This window comes from Chiloscyllium punctatum, chromosome 17 (genome assembly GCF_047496795.1).
Source record: "Chiloscyllium punctatum isolate Juve2018m chromosome 17, sChiPun1.3, whole genome shotgun sequence".
In the NCBI taxonomy this organism is placed as follows: Eukaryota; Metazoa; Chordata; class Chondrichthyes; order Orectolobiformes; family Hemiscylliidae; genus Chiloscyllium; species Chiloscyllium punctatum.
Window position 1 is genome coordinate 97,632,050 of NC_092755.1, and position 17,579 is coordinate 97,649,628.

A 17,579-nucleotide genomic window follows, 5' to 3' on the forward strand; every position below is an offset into this window, starting at 1 on the left:
AAATCGGAGTTAACATTTCAGGTCCTATGGCTCTTCTTCAGAACTGATGGTAGCTGGGAAAGGATAGCTTTTATATGCAAGATTGGGGGTGGGGGGTGGGGCAGGTATGCAGGGAGAGTAAACGATAGGTGGAGATAGAGCCCAAACACAGGGAGACAGAGTTGAACAGACAAAGGAATGGTTAAAGATTTTCCCTTTGTTTGGTTTTGTTCTACTTCCATTAGGAAATCTGTCAATGACTCTATCTTTATATCATCTGATGGAAGAAAAGTGGAAAGGTGACTTTTCAGTAGCTCCATAAGCATGTTGCAAAAGCTAGAGGATTGATTGCTGCTTCAGGGGAAGTATTACTTTATAGTTTAGATTTTGGTTCAATGGGATTGTATCAAGTCTGATTTGCTTACTGCTAGCATTGCAACCATTATTCTACTTCCTTTGAATCACCCTAAGAGAAAATGGAGATTTCACCCAGTGTGCACACATTTGATAGTGGCCTGGAGTGATTTGTACAAATGGTTATATGCTAATGCTGCTGTGATTGTTTTGTCAGTAGAAAACTAGCACATTTTATTGTTTTCTTTAAGAATTATGGGAAGAACAGAACGGGCAATCATGCGAGACCCTAGGTTCTGCTCAGGGTGATCAACTCTTATGAACTACAAGAAGGAATGCTTTTACCATAGGACTGGGTCAAGATGGGTGGAAAGGAGTGAATAATTGGGTGGAAGTGGAAGCTGATAAATTGAAATGAAACTTACAACTTGTCTTGTTCAGTTACAGCGTTACCTCACAGCTGGCTGAATCAATAGTCCCACATGAATTGTTCGGTCTCACCCAGGAGACTCGCAGGATCGGTCCCACAGGCTGCCTGAGAGTAAGAAACAATCAGGATTCCTTGGTGACATTCGGTCAAAATAAAGATAATTGCTTAAATATACGACAGTTGGTTGTCCTAGTTTGGCTACAGAAACATTAAGTCTCTTATTACCCCAAGTTTGCCAGAGTAGCATTTATTGCTTGAGGGGTAATTTGAATGAAGAAAGGAAAGTAATTTTTCTTTCTGTCTGTTTCAATGCATCATCCTTGATTGTGACGTGCAGGCAATTTGTATTTTGGTCTTTGTGTTTTTCCCATAAACTCTTCACCTCGTGAAGCCAGCTTCCAGGAGGTGTATTCAAATGGTTGAAGGATGACTCTTCTGTTCGTGATATTCCCTCTCTTTTTGTGAGGAAAACACTGGCACTTTTCTCCTGCTTCTATACAATGATATGGATAGGGTTGGGAAGCATATGAAGTATTATGAGCACATGTCAGTATTGGGTCCATTACATTGCTTTTAATGGGTGAAATCTTCTCTCTTTTGTGGGTGTGGCATTTAAATACGCAAGATGGTGATGTACAGGAACTCCATCCACTTTTTACCTCCAGAATTAAGATGGGGCAAGATGATCTATCAATGTGATCAATTAGTGACCACTTAAGAGGCTCATTGTGCTGCCACTGTTGTTAACCCATTGCAGTTGGGCCTGTTGACTTGAGGAGTGCACAACAGGTAACACTGTAACAATTTGACAACTTCTGCCAGGACGAATCCCTCGATCAAAGGCAATTGGAACCCAAATCAAAGGATTTGACATCAGGACATCAAGGGTTGGGGGAGGTGGCGGCACTGAAGTCTCCACTTCTGACCTTGCTGCTGACCTCACTACACCCGTCTTTTCCCTCCATAGCCCTCGCAAGCCCCCACTCTATGAAAATGCTTCTGTCCTTACTGGCTGGAGGCCTGTGTTGTTTCTTGATCCTGTCACATCACTACCCAGTAGTCATTCCACCCAATAATGTTGCTGGCCTCTGACCCAGTGGATGGAACTCCTGCTTCAGGGTCTAATTCAGGTGAAGGGTCCCTCCCTAGTTGGCCTTGTCACTGCCTGATTGGCATGTGGTTCAGTTGTTTTCTGGAAAAGAGTCTCTCGCCTCTCCATGGGGCTCTGAGCCTCAAGATGTTTCTGCCTTTGAATACCAATATCTTTCTCCACTCTTATTTTAGAATAAAATTGCAATGTTCCTATAACATTTTCATACTTCAGTGTATATCAATTTTTAAAAATTACGCCAGCTGTTAGTATCCATTGTGATGACCACATAAAATGGTCTCCAAAAATTGATGGAAACAAAAATTGCCTTGGAGTGACTTCAAAGCCGTTATCTAATCCTGGAGTTCAGATGGCAAATTTAAGTAACATAAGCTTAGTTTTTATTATGGTGATGTCATCCAAACACCTTTATTAAATTATTGTATTGTAATCACTCCCAGGAATCTATTTGTCTGTAAGGAAGTGATATGGCACATATGTAATGTTCAGTAAAATCTACACTATTATTTCAGTGTAGGTGTTTAATTCCTCACCTTTTTGTGCCAACAAATTCATTTGTCAAACATTGTACGTTCTCTAATGTTTTCTAAGAAGTGTTATTGCTCGCCACTATTGGCTTCCCCACAAGATGGTGACCACTGAGTAGGGAAAATGGAACTTCAAATAAGTCGTCAGTGCAGAGGAATATTGTCACCGATTGTATTGCTAACTTTTCAAGAATGAAATCAACTTAACTCTCAAAAAAAATATAACTGGACTTATTTTTTTTAAAAAATCTATCGGCCTCCCAGATACTTCAAGTGGTTATTACTCCATAGCCATTAAATAACACATTTATATTGAAACAGATTTTTGGAAATTATATCATAATATGAAGGTCAATGAATGTATAGAGTACACTTTTTTATATTAAGTACATGATACCTGAAAAAAAATCTTGAAAAGGCATTCCATTTTTAACAATATTCAAATATTTAAAGGTATGGTAGCACTATGTGATTATTTTGTTGGAATCCTTGAGAGACACTCGTTGTCTCACTCATACTTGTTATGTCTATTACCATAACACATTCACTGCAGGCAATCTAAGCTTTTCTTTTAATGCTTTTCCCTTCTTCACCTCGCTGGCATGTGTGACTTATTCCTTAAAAAAAGGTAGTTTCAAAAAGAAGTTACTCCTCCAGGACCCAGGCAATGTGATTATTTTTAGTTGAAACCCATTAGTGTGCATCAGTCAGATACAGGGAATATCACACCCAAACTTTTGGTGAATGCGGTAACTTGCTCTTCCTGTAAAAAAAATTGAATAAATCAAGTTTAATGCCTCTATTCCAGCTCAATAGAGAGGAGGGATCAAACTTAGTGCTTCCCATGTATTGTGTGGTTCTGTTACAAGCTCAGTTTTATCTGAAAAGTCTACCAAAATAAGTCAACATCATTATAAAGAATACTGTTCATCTCAGATCATCCTTTTTATAGTGATTTAAATTTATTATGGTAAAACATTGCCACATAGTAGTTGTCCAGCTTTTTTTGTGACTTAGCAACAATAATTGATAGATTTAGTTTGATAAGAATGTTAAAAGAAACTCCAAATCAAAGGCTAATAAACTCAAGTTCTCCTGTGTCACAGATGGTGGATTGCCTTCTTTCCAGGCAAACAGATGGTCTCAAGACTGAATCCCAGGCCTGTCTGTCACAGGGAGTGTTCCTGCAACTGCTGGGAAGAGTGTGTCACTGTCAACAATGATGCTGATAGATGCATTAGTTCGATCCAACAGGAGAACGTCCAATTTAAAATGATCTTTGAGTGGCATTGATGGTATCTGTGGAGGGGACTGTGGGGCATACCTTTCTTTTCAGCTCAAGCAAAATGAGTATCTAACAACAGTAGTTAACTCCAAAAAAGCATGCATTCAAAATTTAGACATCATAATCTCAGCAAAATTTGCTTGGGATTACCTGGAAGTAGTAAGGTAAGCAAGCAGTTTTGCCTGCATTCAGTAACAGTTGCTTCGACTGAATAATAGGGACTGAAATCGTTTGGATCTGAATCCCTCCTTTCCAATTTTAGTAATAAGTGGCTTTTGAGTAGACATTGGTGGACAACATGGAGAAAAAGCATGGTATGTTAGTCATGTTTGGAACTCAACAACAGCCCATATGGTGGAGGACTTTACTTCAAGTCCAGCAGATGGTCTTGGACAGACTCCCTGGATTGCCGGTCACTAGAGCCTTCCTACAGCTGCTGAGAAATCATAGTGTTTGGAATAACTTCAAAATTAGAATAATAGGAAGCGCTGAATGTTGTTGGTTTACAATATTTCTTCAATGCAGCTTGTTCGAGGAATTAAAAGATGGTGCAACTGAAGAACTGAGGATGATGGAATTTAACTCTTACAGCTAGAGTCATCGATAAGAGTTAAGGGGTGAATGGAGTTCTCTTCTCTCCTGTCTGTGGCAGTGATGATTTTCAATTTTTAAAAAATTCTTGTCCCTTTTAAAAATAGACAATGATAGATTTTCTCAAACCCTGTTTGTGAAGTCAAATTTAAAGTTGTCTTCAGCAATTTACGGACTAGCACTTACTACTGCATTTAAAACCCAAGGATAAGTTCATGACACCCATTCACATGCACATGCATTCAGGAAGGAAAGGAGAAAAATGACAAATTACTTAAAATCAAAACCATTGGAATTAGCCCATGTGAATTAGTGAGTCCAGTAAGTCTAAGCTTAGTTGATGTTCTTTCTTTCAGTTGTCATTACACACATTTCTCTTTTGTAGAAGCTCAGATGTAGTCACCGTGCAGATGAAGGTGGAATAAGCGTAAGCTGGGAATTAGTATCTTATGCAGGTGAAATATCTTTTCCTCCAGAAGTTGAAAGATATTGAGATTGTATTCAGCCCTCTAATGCACACGACTGTGTGGCCAAATTCTGCCCCAACTCTGTTTACAAGTTTGCTGATGACACTACCATTATGGATTGGATCTCAAACAATGATGAGGCGGTGTACAGGAAGGAGATTGAGTGCTTAACTGCTTTGTATGAAGACAGTAATCTCTCCATCAAAATCAGCAAAATGAAGGAGCTGGTCATTGATTTCAGGAAGTGAAGTGGAAAGCATGCCCCTGTCTGCATCAATGGTGCTGAGGTGGAGATGGTCAAGAGCATCAAGTTTCTGGGAGTGATGATCACCAATCTATCCTTGTCCACCCACGTTGACACTACGGTCAAGAAAGTGCATCTACTTCCTCAGGAGGCTAAGGAAGTTTGGCATGTCCATAAACATTCTTAGAAATGTTTGTAGATGAACCATAGAAAGCATCCTATCTGGATGCATCACAGCTTGGTATGGCAACTGGTCTGCCCAAGATCGCAAGAAACTGCAGAGAGGCAAGAACAGAGCCCAATCCATCATGCGAACTAACCTTCCATGGATTGATTTCATCCATACTTCCCACTGCATCAGGGAAAGCAACTAACATAATCAAAGGTCCTCTCGCACCCAGGTTATACTCTCTTCTACCCTCTTACATTGGGTAGAAGATATAAAAGTGAACACACATGCAAACGGATTCATGACAGCTTCTTCCCCGTTGTTATCAGACTTTTGAATGGATCAGACTTTTGAATGGACCTCTTAAATGTTAATGTTGATCTCTCTGTGCACTTTCTTGGCCAGTGTAAAACTATATCCTGCACTCTGTCGTGTTACCCTGATGCACTTGTACAGTACAATCTGCCTGTTAAGCACGTAAGACAACACTTTTCATTGCACCCTGGTGCACGTGACAGTAATAAATCAAATCAAATTAAATCAAACCAGAGGCAAGTATTTAGCTAAACCTGGAGCTGCTTACTATTCTGGTGTTACAAGCTGATTGAACAAAAGTCAAACTGTATAGTTAGAAGTGATTTAAACAACTCAGCAGTTCCAGTCATGTGACTCGTGCTATGGTTAAGACACACAGAAAACAAGGTGGTTTTGATGTTACCTTATCAGAAACCATGAACTGTGGAAACATTTGCACCGAAGCAATCAGTGATGGTTTTTGATGGTCCTAGGTTCAGAACTGGCTGAGGCAGACATTTCACCTTCTAGTCTGTTGGCATGTCTGGAATGTAAACACAATGCAAGGTCTGTCATAATCCAGGGGGTGGTGAATTAGCTTTTGTCTTGGTAGTTGCATGAAGTTCTGGAATCAATCAATTTCTCAAAGAAGCCATTTTAAAATTTGATGCAAGTACATTTAAAAAAAAACGAGTTAAAGAAGGAAATATGGGTTCTAAAAAGCAGGTTTCTTCCTTCCTGGTGTTTAGCATGGCAGCCATATTTAGACGAGGGATATGATAAGATTTGAAGTACTTTTTATTCACAGATGTCACTGTTAAATGTATCAAGGAATATATTTTAAAACAAAGGCATTTTTTAAAAGGTAGAGTCTGAAATTTGCAATTTGTAACAATGGCAAAATTGTCAGCATTCAGCAGATTTAAAACTGACAGTAACTTCTAATGTTCACACATGCTGTTAAAAGCAGAAATCCAGAAATTGCTCACATTGATACCCACTCCTCTATTAAATGTGCTGTTGCAAGCTTGTCAAATCTGTGTTGAATGCATTGGCAGTGAGCTTCAATTTTTTTATGCTCTATTTCTGCTGTAATAAATATTGAAAATATTAAGTATTATTGAATGTGATGTAACCACGTTTTTTTTAATGATGTACTATATCATGATAGATATTGAACAATTGCTCTGATCCTGAGAACTAATCCTACAGTGTGGAAACTGGCCATTTGGCCCACCAAGTCCACACTGACCCTCTGAATATCCCACCCAGACTCATTCCCTACCCTATTACATTACATTTCCCCTGACTAATGCACCTAGCCAACACATCCCTGAACACTATGGGCAAGTTAGCATGGCCAATTCACCTGGCCTTCACATTCTTTTGGATTGTGGGAGGAAACCGGATTACCTGGAGGAAACCCACATAGATATGGGGAGAACGTGCAAACTCACACAGACAGTCACGCGAGACTGGAATCGAACCCATATCTCTGGTGCTGTGAGGCAGCAGTACTGACCACTGAGCCGCCTAAACGTGGACTGCCATTCCCTTAGAATAACTTTTACAAACAATGAGCCATAATTTATGCCAGAATCCTTCAAACTGATGAGCTAGTCACTGTTTCTGATGCCATTGATGCCCTACGGATGATGCCACATTGACTGAATGTAGTTTCACAGTTTGGGAAATCAGTCAATCAATCAAACCGTATTATTTAGGTGGCTTTCGTTTGAGGTCACCAGTGAAATTTGACTCTTCACTGATTGCAAAATTCAAGCTAATATCTTCCTAATGTGTTCCAATTATGTTAGTTTGGAGATTGCAATGTGAGTAGAACCCTGTAGAGGGAGAGGGGAGAGACGTTCTAAAAACAGATAAGCACCTGATGAAGGAGCAGCGCTCCGAAAGCTAGTGTGCTTCCAACTAAACCTGTTGGACTATGACCTGGTGTTGTGTGATTTTTAACTCTAAAAATGGAGTTATTTTGGATGTTTTTCACTCCTGGATTATGTATTGCACTCAGAGCCAAAAATACTGCCTTGTCATCCTTTTAGCAAGTCAATAATGTCATTGTGCATTTAAAAAAAAAACAAAGCAGCCAGCTCTGAAATGGTTTGAACATTTTAAACCTAGATGTGAACACTAAAGAAACATGAAAAATAGGAGCAGGAGTCAGCCAGGCAGCCCTTCAAGGCTACTCCACCAATCATTATGATCATAGCCGATCATCTAGCTCAATAGCTGTCCTTGCATTACTCTCAACTTTGAAGGCTTTGTTACCTTGGGACAGTTTTGAAATCACTCCCCTTCATTCCCATAATTATTTTTGCTCATGTTCCTCATGATAAAGAATTCTAGTTCTGCAGAATTCCTCACACATCAAATCCCTTATGTTTTGATTCTGGATGACTAAAGTTAATGCCCTGGTATAAAGCTTCTTCAGACCGGGCACAGAAATGGAAGCACTGCCAAATTCTGATGATGATCAGCTGGTTTATCTTTGAATGGTTTTAATCACTTGAATTCCATTAATTTGGATTAAACCCAATGATTGTATTCCTGCAAAGATTGGATGGAGGGGAGGTAAACCTTCATGTGATTTTACTGAAAAAATACCAATTTCATATGTTTTCCTCTTGTGAAAATTAGTTGAAAAGCAAACCATTTGACTATTCAATATGCAGTTTTCATTCTTACTGAGAGCCATGATAAGAGGTAAGTAACTGCCAAAACTAAACTGTTCAACTAACAAGCATCTTTACATCCAGCCAGTAAGCCTGTTTGGCTCTATTTTCTTAAGGCTTACACAATCTTACAAACCTAATGGTGTGTGACATCCTGTTCAGAAATACATAGATCTGTGAAGTTTGTTACAGCAGTTCCTTTGACAAATTGTATTTTACAACCACAAAACAGTTATTAAAAACACTTTTGGACATTCAGGACTGTGTTTAATAATAAACATTTTGTATAAATGGAGATGATACCTACTGAATTCTCAAAGTAAACCATAATACTTGCTGAACTTTTTCTGGCCTGAGATCAGTAGCTCTCTATTCTTAGAATCAGATGTTTATAAGTTAATCACAAATTCAGGCTGACACATTAAAGCATCGCAAATGAGATTAAAAGCAGCGTGGCTTCGAATGTGTAATTCTTCTTCTTGGTTGCAATCAAGCTTTCATGGTTTTCTAAAAATATGAAAAACAACTTACATTTATATGGTACAGGACATTTTGAAGTGCCCTGTAAACATTGAAACAGTTTGAAGCATTGGCATTTGTAAGGTAAGAAATGTAGTAGCTAATGTGAGCACAGCAAGCTTCCAGAGACAAGACACTGATAATCATAGAATCTCTACAATGTGGAAGCAGGCCATTTGACCAATTGGATCCACACCAACCCTCAGAAGAGCACCCCACCCAAATCTAACCCCTACCCTATGTCTATAACTCTGCAATTCTCAATATTAATTCTCACCTAATTTACACATCCCTGAACACTATGGGCAATTTAGCATTGCTAATGCACCTAATCTGCACACCTTTAGACTGAGAAAGGAAACCCACGCAGATGGGAGAGAATGTGCAAACTCCACACAGACAGTCCCCTGAAGGTGAAATTGAATCTGAGTCCTTGGTGTTGTGAGACAAAAAAAAAACTGCAGATGTTGGAATCCAAAATACACAGACAGGAGGCTGGAAGAACGCAGCAAGCCAGGCAACATTAGAGGTGGAGAAGTGCACATTTTGGAAAAGATTACACCCGAAACATTGACTTCTCCACCTCCTGATGCTGCCTGGCTTGCTGGGTTCTTCCAGGCTCCTGTCTGTGTATCCCTGGTGTTGTGAGGCAGCAGTGAGCCACTGTGTTACCCTAATGGTAAGATGATCTTTTAAAAACTGTGGTTGAAGGATTGAGATCAACCATCTATAAGGAATAACTCACTTGCTGTTCAAGACAATGCTGTGACTTATTTTATGTCTGCCTCAGTACTTATTTACAGTGTGGCACTTTGTCATTGCTGCACAGGAGTGTCATCCTTGATTTTTGTACTCAGGGACTGGAGAGGGACCATAACCCACAACCTTCTAACTCAACATAGGAATGCTACCAACTGGGCCATGTTTGATACACACCTGTGCGTTTTAAACTTTTTGCAGTTAATATATTTGTATTAATATACCAGGTTTACATCTATTTCCACTGTTCACTATCTTAAATGACATTCTGACCTGTCCATGCAAATAGGATAAATGTTTTACAATTTCCAAGCTTTCTTATTCAGAAAATAGTTTTTTCAAATAACCTCTTCAAATAATGTGCATTGTTTTCATCCTGACAACCTATCAGGTGTGGATTCCTGTTGCTGTCATTGTAAGCTAAGAGTTTAGGCACATTAATACATTTAAATTTATGCCATGGAGTTATTTTTATAATGCCTTTGCCTTCACACATTTGAAAGTTTAGAGACAAAAAGATTTTGGTTGAAATTCAAGGAGTGTATTTGGTGACAGCAGATGAGTTGCATTCAACTACTAGATTAATACCATAAGAAATGAACAGCCTCCAGTGCGTAGATTGAAATTATTCCACTCCTCATTGGATCTGACTTGGTTTGTTGTCTGATTTACAATACAGAAGGTCAGCAATGTCCTGTAATTTAACATTGTGAAAACCTGTGTCTTGGTTCCTTGAACAGATTCCTTTCCTTAGCTAACAAGTCCAGTCCACTTCCTGGCCACTGCCTCAGCATGATTGAGATCCTTTGTTCTTCCACTTAACCTCACAGTGATCTTTCAGCACATTTTCACCCCATCAGTAAAACTGCATATTTATAATTTCTGTAGCATTCTGCTCCAATTTAAACTCATCTACTGCTGAAACCCTCATCTTCACTTTTGTTATCTTTAAACTTGACTAGTCCAATGATCTCCTTGCTGGCGTCCCATCTTGTATCCTGATTAAAAACATTGCTACCTGTTTCCTTACTTCATATCATGTTATGTTCATCCATTACATGTTTGCGGTGTTACTTGTGTTGATCCCAGTCTGACCATATCTTAATTGTAGAATTCTCATCTGTGTCTTCAAATCTTTCCAGGACCTCACTACTCCACACATCAACTTGCAATGGTAGATTGAAACTATTTCCAATTTGTTTAAAAAAAACCTTTAGAAATTCTCCAAGCTGAAGAGGTTTGAAAACCTTCATCATTGGAAATTTTTACAAGCAGCTGTCCATGTATAAAAATGTGGATACTAATGCAAAAGACTGTCAATTACACTGTATGATCAAAGTGACCACATGGGTCATATTGGGTAGGTGGCTACCTGTGAAATGACAATAATGCAACAGGCTGGGCTAAAAGATGGAAGACATCTACAAATGTTGAAGGAGCAGGTCAGTCTGGACACCAATGGGGGGGAAAGACAAGACCACGAAAGGAAGTGGCGAGCTAGGCACAGAAAGTGGAGGACATCAAGTAGCAAAACGTTTATCATCAAAATATGAATGTCCAGTGTGGGACATTCTTTGGGAGTTTCAGGTTTTACATATGATGCATTGATATTTTGTGGATCAGAGTTTGATTTTGGCATGCATGCTTATTTGGTATTTTTTATGCACATAAAATGATCTCTGGAAATTGGCAATACCATATGTATTAATCTGTTCATATGTTTGAGTTGTAGTCCAATAAAGGTGAAACTGTTTTATTCAAAATGAAGAGTAAGATGTCGGAGATGATGTTTCATTCTGATTCTGCCTGACTCAAATGCAAATGGGCCATTCATAATTGTGACACAGAGCTGTATTCTCAATGTTGTGATTATCAGTCTTTGGGGATTCCTTCACTCAAGAAATAGTTCTCAGTGACTACTTGGCATGTTCTCTGAAAGACTGTTCAAACACTGCAACACAAAAAACATGATATTTGCAAACAATGTTAATACTATTTATAAATACAAATGATATGCTATTGAATCAATAAATAATAGCAACGTAGAGACATATGACCACCATGTGTGTCCTTTCATCTAACTTCCAGTAGAGTTCATTATTCAAGAGAAACCAATGTTATATTTGCAACAAGCATTTTCTTATTGTACATCAACACATTCTAATAAATCAAAGGATAAGAACAAAATGTGAAATTGTAAAGGTTGTGAACATAATGCACACTTCACCCAAGCAAAAATCTGATAGTGTCACCTAAGATTATGTCACCAATCGTAGGGATTGTGGACAGCGGTTTGGAAACTACATGATGCCCTATAGAGATTGCCTAGCAACAGAAGAGTAATACCCCCTTTACAGGCAATCTGCATTTTAAAAATCACTACCTGTTGTGGCAACTGTACCACTCAAGATCGGAGATGGTTACAGAGAATGGTGAACTTGGTCTGGACAATCACAAAGGCCAACCTCCCATCTATAAAATCCCATCTATCAGGCCTGCTGTCAAGGAAAGACCGCCAGCATTCTCAGATCCATCCCACCCTGACAATATTTCTCCACAACCTGTGTTTTTGCTTTTGCCAGTTTACTTATCTATTTACTTATCTATGCTACTTAACTTTGTGATCTGCCTGTATTGCTCGCAAGACAAAGCTTTTCATTGTTCCTCAGTACAGGTGACTATAAATTCAATTCAATTTAGTACAATAATAGGAAGATTTCATTTTATTCTGCGTAAATTTTGTGGTGAGGCTTAAGTTGTAGCCCATTTTTCGCAGTCTACAAAGGTGGGATATTGTCTTAGTGATTGGGTTGGCATCAAATACTGAGTCCAATGCAGGGGCCACTGATCAGTCGGGTTGCTCTGTCCTGGATTCAAGTGAACCTGGAATGTTCAAATTATCCAAGATTCAGCCAGATGAATGGTTAATATTCCATCACACTTCTTAGTTGAATCTTGTATTTTGTGATAAAGCTTTGAAGGGTTGAGAGATGAGACATTTGCCACAGTCTTAGCTTTGATCCTGTAACCACATCGATGATGTGGCTCGTCCAGTTTAGCCAGTGGTAGTTTAGCCACATCATTGAGAACAGTTTTTTAAAAACTGAATCCTTGCTATATTGCCCAGAATGTTTTTGGGAAAGGAATTGAATGGGTTTTGGATGCATTGAAGATTGGAGGAAAATTTACTTGCTATTTTATTGTTTGATACGGTCATTACTTGTCATTTACGTGGTGTGATTGTTATTAACTGAAAATTTGATTTCGCCCATTTTCTGAAATGAGTTGGCATCAAATGTGCTTCATTCTACCTGCCACCCTCAATTGGCAATGCTGAAGACTTATTTGACAAGTACTCAAAGTTTTAGTTGTTTCTAATTTGTCTCTGAAAGATGCTTGTCATTCTGGAAAAAAAGCTAATTTAAGTGATATTCTCACTCAGCGTTTATAAACAGAATGACAAAGAAATAAACTAGCTGTGATTATCTGAATGCATACACGTTGATCTGCTGTTTGGTTGCTCTTGAACGTGCAATAAGTTGTCTTTGAGCAATGGACACACAAATGTATCAGAATTACCGTAAGTGATAATGGATTACTCGCACATTGCGAATAATTTAAAAAATGAAACCTTGCCATATTGCCCAGGATGTTTATAGAGAGGGAATTGGAGTCATGTCTTTAGGTTGCTATTACCTGAGTACCTTGTGATAGTACTCCTACTCTTACAAAACTTTAAAACACTTGAGTGATAGACATGAACATATTAGAATGCCTTGTATCTGTGGCAAAAATACAGGAAAACTATTTTTGTTATGAAAAGCACTGAATCATTTGTTTTTGGACTAAGTGCAAGCCGTGTCTAGTTTGGAGGGATTTGCTGCAAGACCGAGTGACCATTCTTCTTGCATTTTACCAAACTCTCCCCAGTAATTGCCGATGCCACCCCGATGATGTATTTCATGTCCAATTTCTGCCCCATCCTACCATATGCCATTCTGGGACAACTTTCCGTTCACCACAAATCCTGTCATTCACTGTCATCTCTGGCCAGGCACCTTCTTAAAAAAAAGTGGTTTAGCACCTGGACAAGCATTGTCAGTGCTAACCTGCTGCCCTATATGATTCCTGATGTTTATCCCAGACATGATAGACATGAAGAAGACAGCAAGCCAGGCAACAGCAGGAGTGGGAGAAGACAATGTTTTGGGTGTAACCCTTCATCAGGACTGAAGAAGGGTTATACCTGAAACATTGACTTCTCCACCTGTTCTTCCAGTCTCCTGCTTCACTACCTTAGATTCCAGCATCTGCAGGTTTTTTTGTCTCTATGTTTATCCCAGACATAGCAGATGGGGGGAAATCGACACCCAGATTTGCGAGCAGGATCCTGGATCTTCTGCTGGATGGGAAGGTGCACAGGCAGGATTTCTTCTTTCTCCAGTATTAAAGTTGGAGGCCATGACCCCATACCTCACCACCTTCATTCAATGTTTCCACTCTAGTTCAAGCAGTGTGAGCCGACTGGAAGAATATTCAACAATAACCTCCTTCACACTGCCATTATCAGGGCCACTATCATGTCTCTGATACCTTATGCTCACTCTATCTCGGCATCATACACACCTCCCACCAAGTGTTGTGCTCTACCATCTCACCGTTGCCCACGACATCTTCCCCACTCGCCCTCACACACCCCAACCAATGTCATCACTAATGCTGCATGCCTTATGTGCTGCCTACTCATTCAGAGCACCTCTCTACCTGCACCAATGCTAATAGCTGTGCCACCACTTCCACCTTCCATGATATCTGCCTCTGATTCATTTTAAAGGAAAACATCCCACAGAGCAGGAAGAGTTAAGATGGGTGGCACGTTGCTGTCATATGGTTTTCACTGCGTATGCAGAGAGTATCCTGACTATGACCACCCTGAACAGACACTGGACTGGTATCATAAGCTGACCTTGACCTACTGTGCTGGGATTCCCTGAATGTAAGCTACCCTCCCTTGTCTTGACTGAGGCATGCTGGCAACGCTGACAGGCTCCTTGGCTCTGTGCCCATGCTAAATGGCACAGAAAGCAAACAGTAGTATGAGCCTGGTGTCTCTAACTGAGGGGCAAACCACAAAAAGGCAAGGCAACACAAGGCAACGATGTTGTGAACATCCAGATAAGCTCAGAGTGAGTGAGCATTATGTCAGCAAGTGAAAAGCCCGGGGATGCAGCCTGGTTCAGTCCAAGAACTGAATATGTGTTCCTGGGTGGATGGAGTCCTTGCTGCAGCATTATAATGACAGTTGCCAGTGCAACATTGAAGTGCAGAAGCATCCTGTGAATGGCTCGGAAATGAACCATGAGGTTTCTTGGAGGTTGGCACATGTCAGATACCAATGTCTGTAGACATAGGGTGTATGTGAATAGTTGAGGTGAATATCATCTATGCATTAAAAGAAAATTTAAAATATACATGAGGGAGAAAGAAAGTGAAGAAAATGCTGACATAGTTAAGGAAGGATGCTAGTGTGGAACATTACTGCTGCGTTAGAGTAAATGGACCAAATGGCCTATTTCTGTACTAGAGATTCCATACAAGCATATGCAAAGTATATGTAGCACAGAAGAAGGCTTTTCAGCCATTGCATATATAACACTTCTCAATTACAGTAGTCAGGCCAATTTTATGAAATATCTTTGTCAGAGGATCAATCTCTGCCAATCCAAATAAGAACACTGTTGAAAATAACCTTGGTAAATTGGTCACAGGAATATGCAAACATTCCTGCTTTGAGATGGTCAACCACTGTCAAAGATCTACAAATTAAAAATTCTTGAGGAAAGTGCATGTTTATTCTTTGTAGAGTGGGTGGAATGGTAAGGGTTGTAGAAGGAATGGGAGAGTAGTTGGAATGGATAGGGTAGGAGGTGGTGAAGAAGTGAGCAGCACGTTGGCACAGTGGTTAGTCCTGCAGCCTCACAGCACCAGAGACCCAGGTTCAATTCCCGCCTCAGGCGACTCTATGTGTGGAGTTTGCACATTCTCCCTGTGTCTGTGTGGGTTTCCTCTGGGTGCTCCGGTTTCCCCTCTCAATCCAAAAATGTGCAGGCTAGGTGAATTGGCCATGCTAAATTGCCCATAGTGTTAGGTGAAGGGGTAAATGTGGGGGAATGAATCTGGGTGAGTTGCGCTTTGGTGTGGACTTGCTGGGTCTAATCTAAATCTTAGTGTGGGGAAGGAGGTCTGGTAAAGTTGTGAGGAAAATACAAGACGTGGAAGGGGAAAGCAGGAGGGGAATCAGAGTGAGAGAATAAGAGGGGAAGGGGGTGAGAATCAGGATGAGAAAAAGGGCTTGGGAAGCAGGAGCGGAAGGGGAGTGAGGAATAGGATGAGAAGGGTTGGGAAGCAAGAGGGGAAGGAGGCTGGTAGGAGGATGAGAAAACCCAGTGTAAAGCAGGAAACAAAGGGGCGAGTAGCAGGAGAGGAAGGGTTTGGGGAGTAGAATGAAGGGTGGGAAACAGGGGGGAAAGGGGTTTGGAGAGAAGGATGAAAGAGAGTGGGAAGCAGAAGGGGAAGATGAGTTCGGGTAAGATTGAATTGTGAGAACGGGGGAGGGGGTGGTGGTTTTAGTATCTGAAGGTTTTGTTGACCCTCCAATTCTCTGAATGCAGGAAAGCATCCCCCTTGCCAAAAAAGTCTCGCGCCCCTGGTACCAATGGAATGTGAAAGATATGGCTGCCGAGCGCGCCGCCCGGCTGCAGAGAAAGAGGTGGAGGCGCGCGCCCCGGCTCGCGGGAGAGCGCGGCTTGACGGGGTCGCGCCGGCGGAGCCATGCGCGCGGGCTGCACGCCCTCCGACTGCCAGAGGAGGGAGGCTGAAAAATCTCCTGCCATCAATTGACTTGAGTCAGTGTTAACAGAACGGAGCTGAGCTCTGGAGCGGCAGGAAAAGAACATCCCCACAGCCTTATTTAGTTATTTTTATTTTGGGAGTGGGAAAAGGGGGGGCGTGGGGGAAGAAAAGAGAGACTGTGATCCATATTGTGAACTACAGCCAGAATTATGTGTCACCCTTGGCCCTGCAAGAAAAGCTGCTGAAGACACCTTTTTAAACATTTTGTTTTCCCTGCTGTTTTCTCTTTCCCTGGGATATTTACTGCTATCGGGATTCCCCCCTCCCCTTCTTCTCTCCTTGAAATATGGTGCAGTTGTGAAAGCCAGGCGAGAGGGAGCCTTGTCAGAATGTCCAACCACTGCTGCAAATCTACACCAGGTTCCCAGCCAACCTCTTGATGCTCTCTACATTTCTGCTTTACAAATATGATGAAATGGCAGCCCCGGAAGAAGGTGAGAGAGACTTTAAGAAAGATATTCAGGCCAAATTCCAGTTTGTCAAGGCGTGTAATAGTGTCTATGACTTTTCCTGAAGCAGGGATGGCAGTGGATTGCGATTTGTCTTTTCCATGTAATGGTGACCTGTCACTCTTAATGATTTGCCCATCTGTGATCTGAGGATGCTGAGGGGGGAACTTCACCCCCTGTCATTTTTGTCCCCGTGTTGGAAATACTCAGGTGCGCAGCATTGGCTCCGCTGGGTATATTGCTGTTGACTGTACTGTCCCATTCACACGTTTAATGTGCGTATGGTCAGCATTTGCAAGTCAGCTACACACACAGCTAGTTGATGGTGCTGAGCTAATTTCTAATTTATTGTTGTGGAATAGGACTGAAGGATGTGATTGATATATGCTGAGATGTAATTTTAAATACATATAAACTGTACATGCCAGACTGACTAGAACCACATGTGGGTGGGGGAGAAATGCACAACTGTGCTTGCTGTTGCTATTCGGGTTGTGTGGCAGTGTTATTCAGAGTCTCCTTAAACTCCGAATGGGATTGTCATATTCTGTTTGTTTCTCAATTTTCCTAACTTTTTTTTATTATCGTACTGTTCTCAGTTTGAAATATGGCAAATGGGGGTGACATGCCATCCGATGGGGGTGGGTGGGAGAGAAGTTAATTGTGATAACTTAGTACGGTCTGTGTGTTTTTCGAAACGAATTAGCAGTCGACATTTTACAGAACTGTAGGAATATCTCAGACACGGGTTGGATCTTGCTATTTTCCAAAAAAAAATGTTCCGAGTAGTGCGTGAGTC

At 40.7% G+C, this 17,579-nt stretch overlaps 1 protein-coding gene across 6 annotated transcripts in view; it reads left to right on the forward strand.

Annotated features, from left to right (window-relative positions):
- Positions 1-17,579, forward strand: part of ttc28 (tetratricopeptide repeat domain 28) — a 760,569-nt gene that overhangs the window by 217,367 nt on the left and 525,623 nt on the right. The window contains exon 1 of one of the 6 annotated variants that reach the window (XM_072588043.1): positions 16,338-16,765. The exons of the other annotated variants lie outside the window; for them this stretch is intronic. Coding sequence (XP_072444144.1) covers positions 16,739-16,765 — 27 coding nt within the window. The 5' untranslated portion in view covers positions 16,338-16,738. Of the gene's footprint in view, positions 1-16,337; positions 16,766-17,579 lie in introns of those variants that run through there. 6 annotated transcript variants of the gene reach the window in all.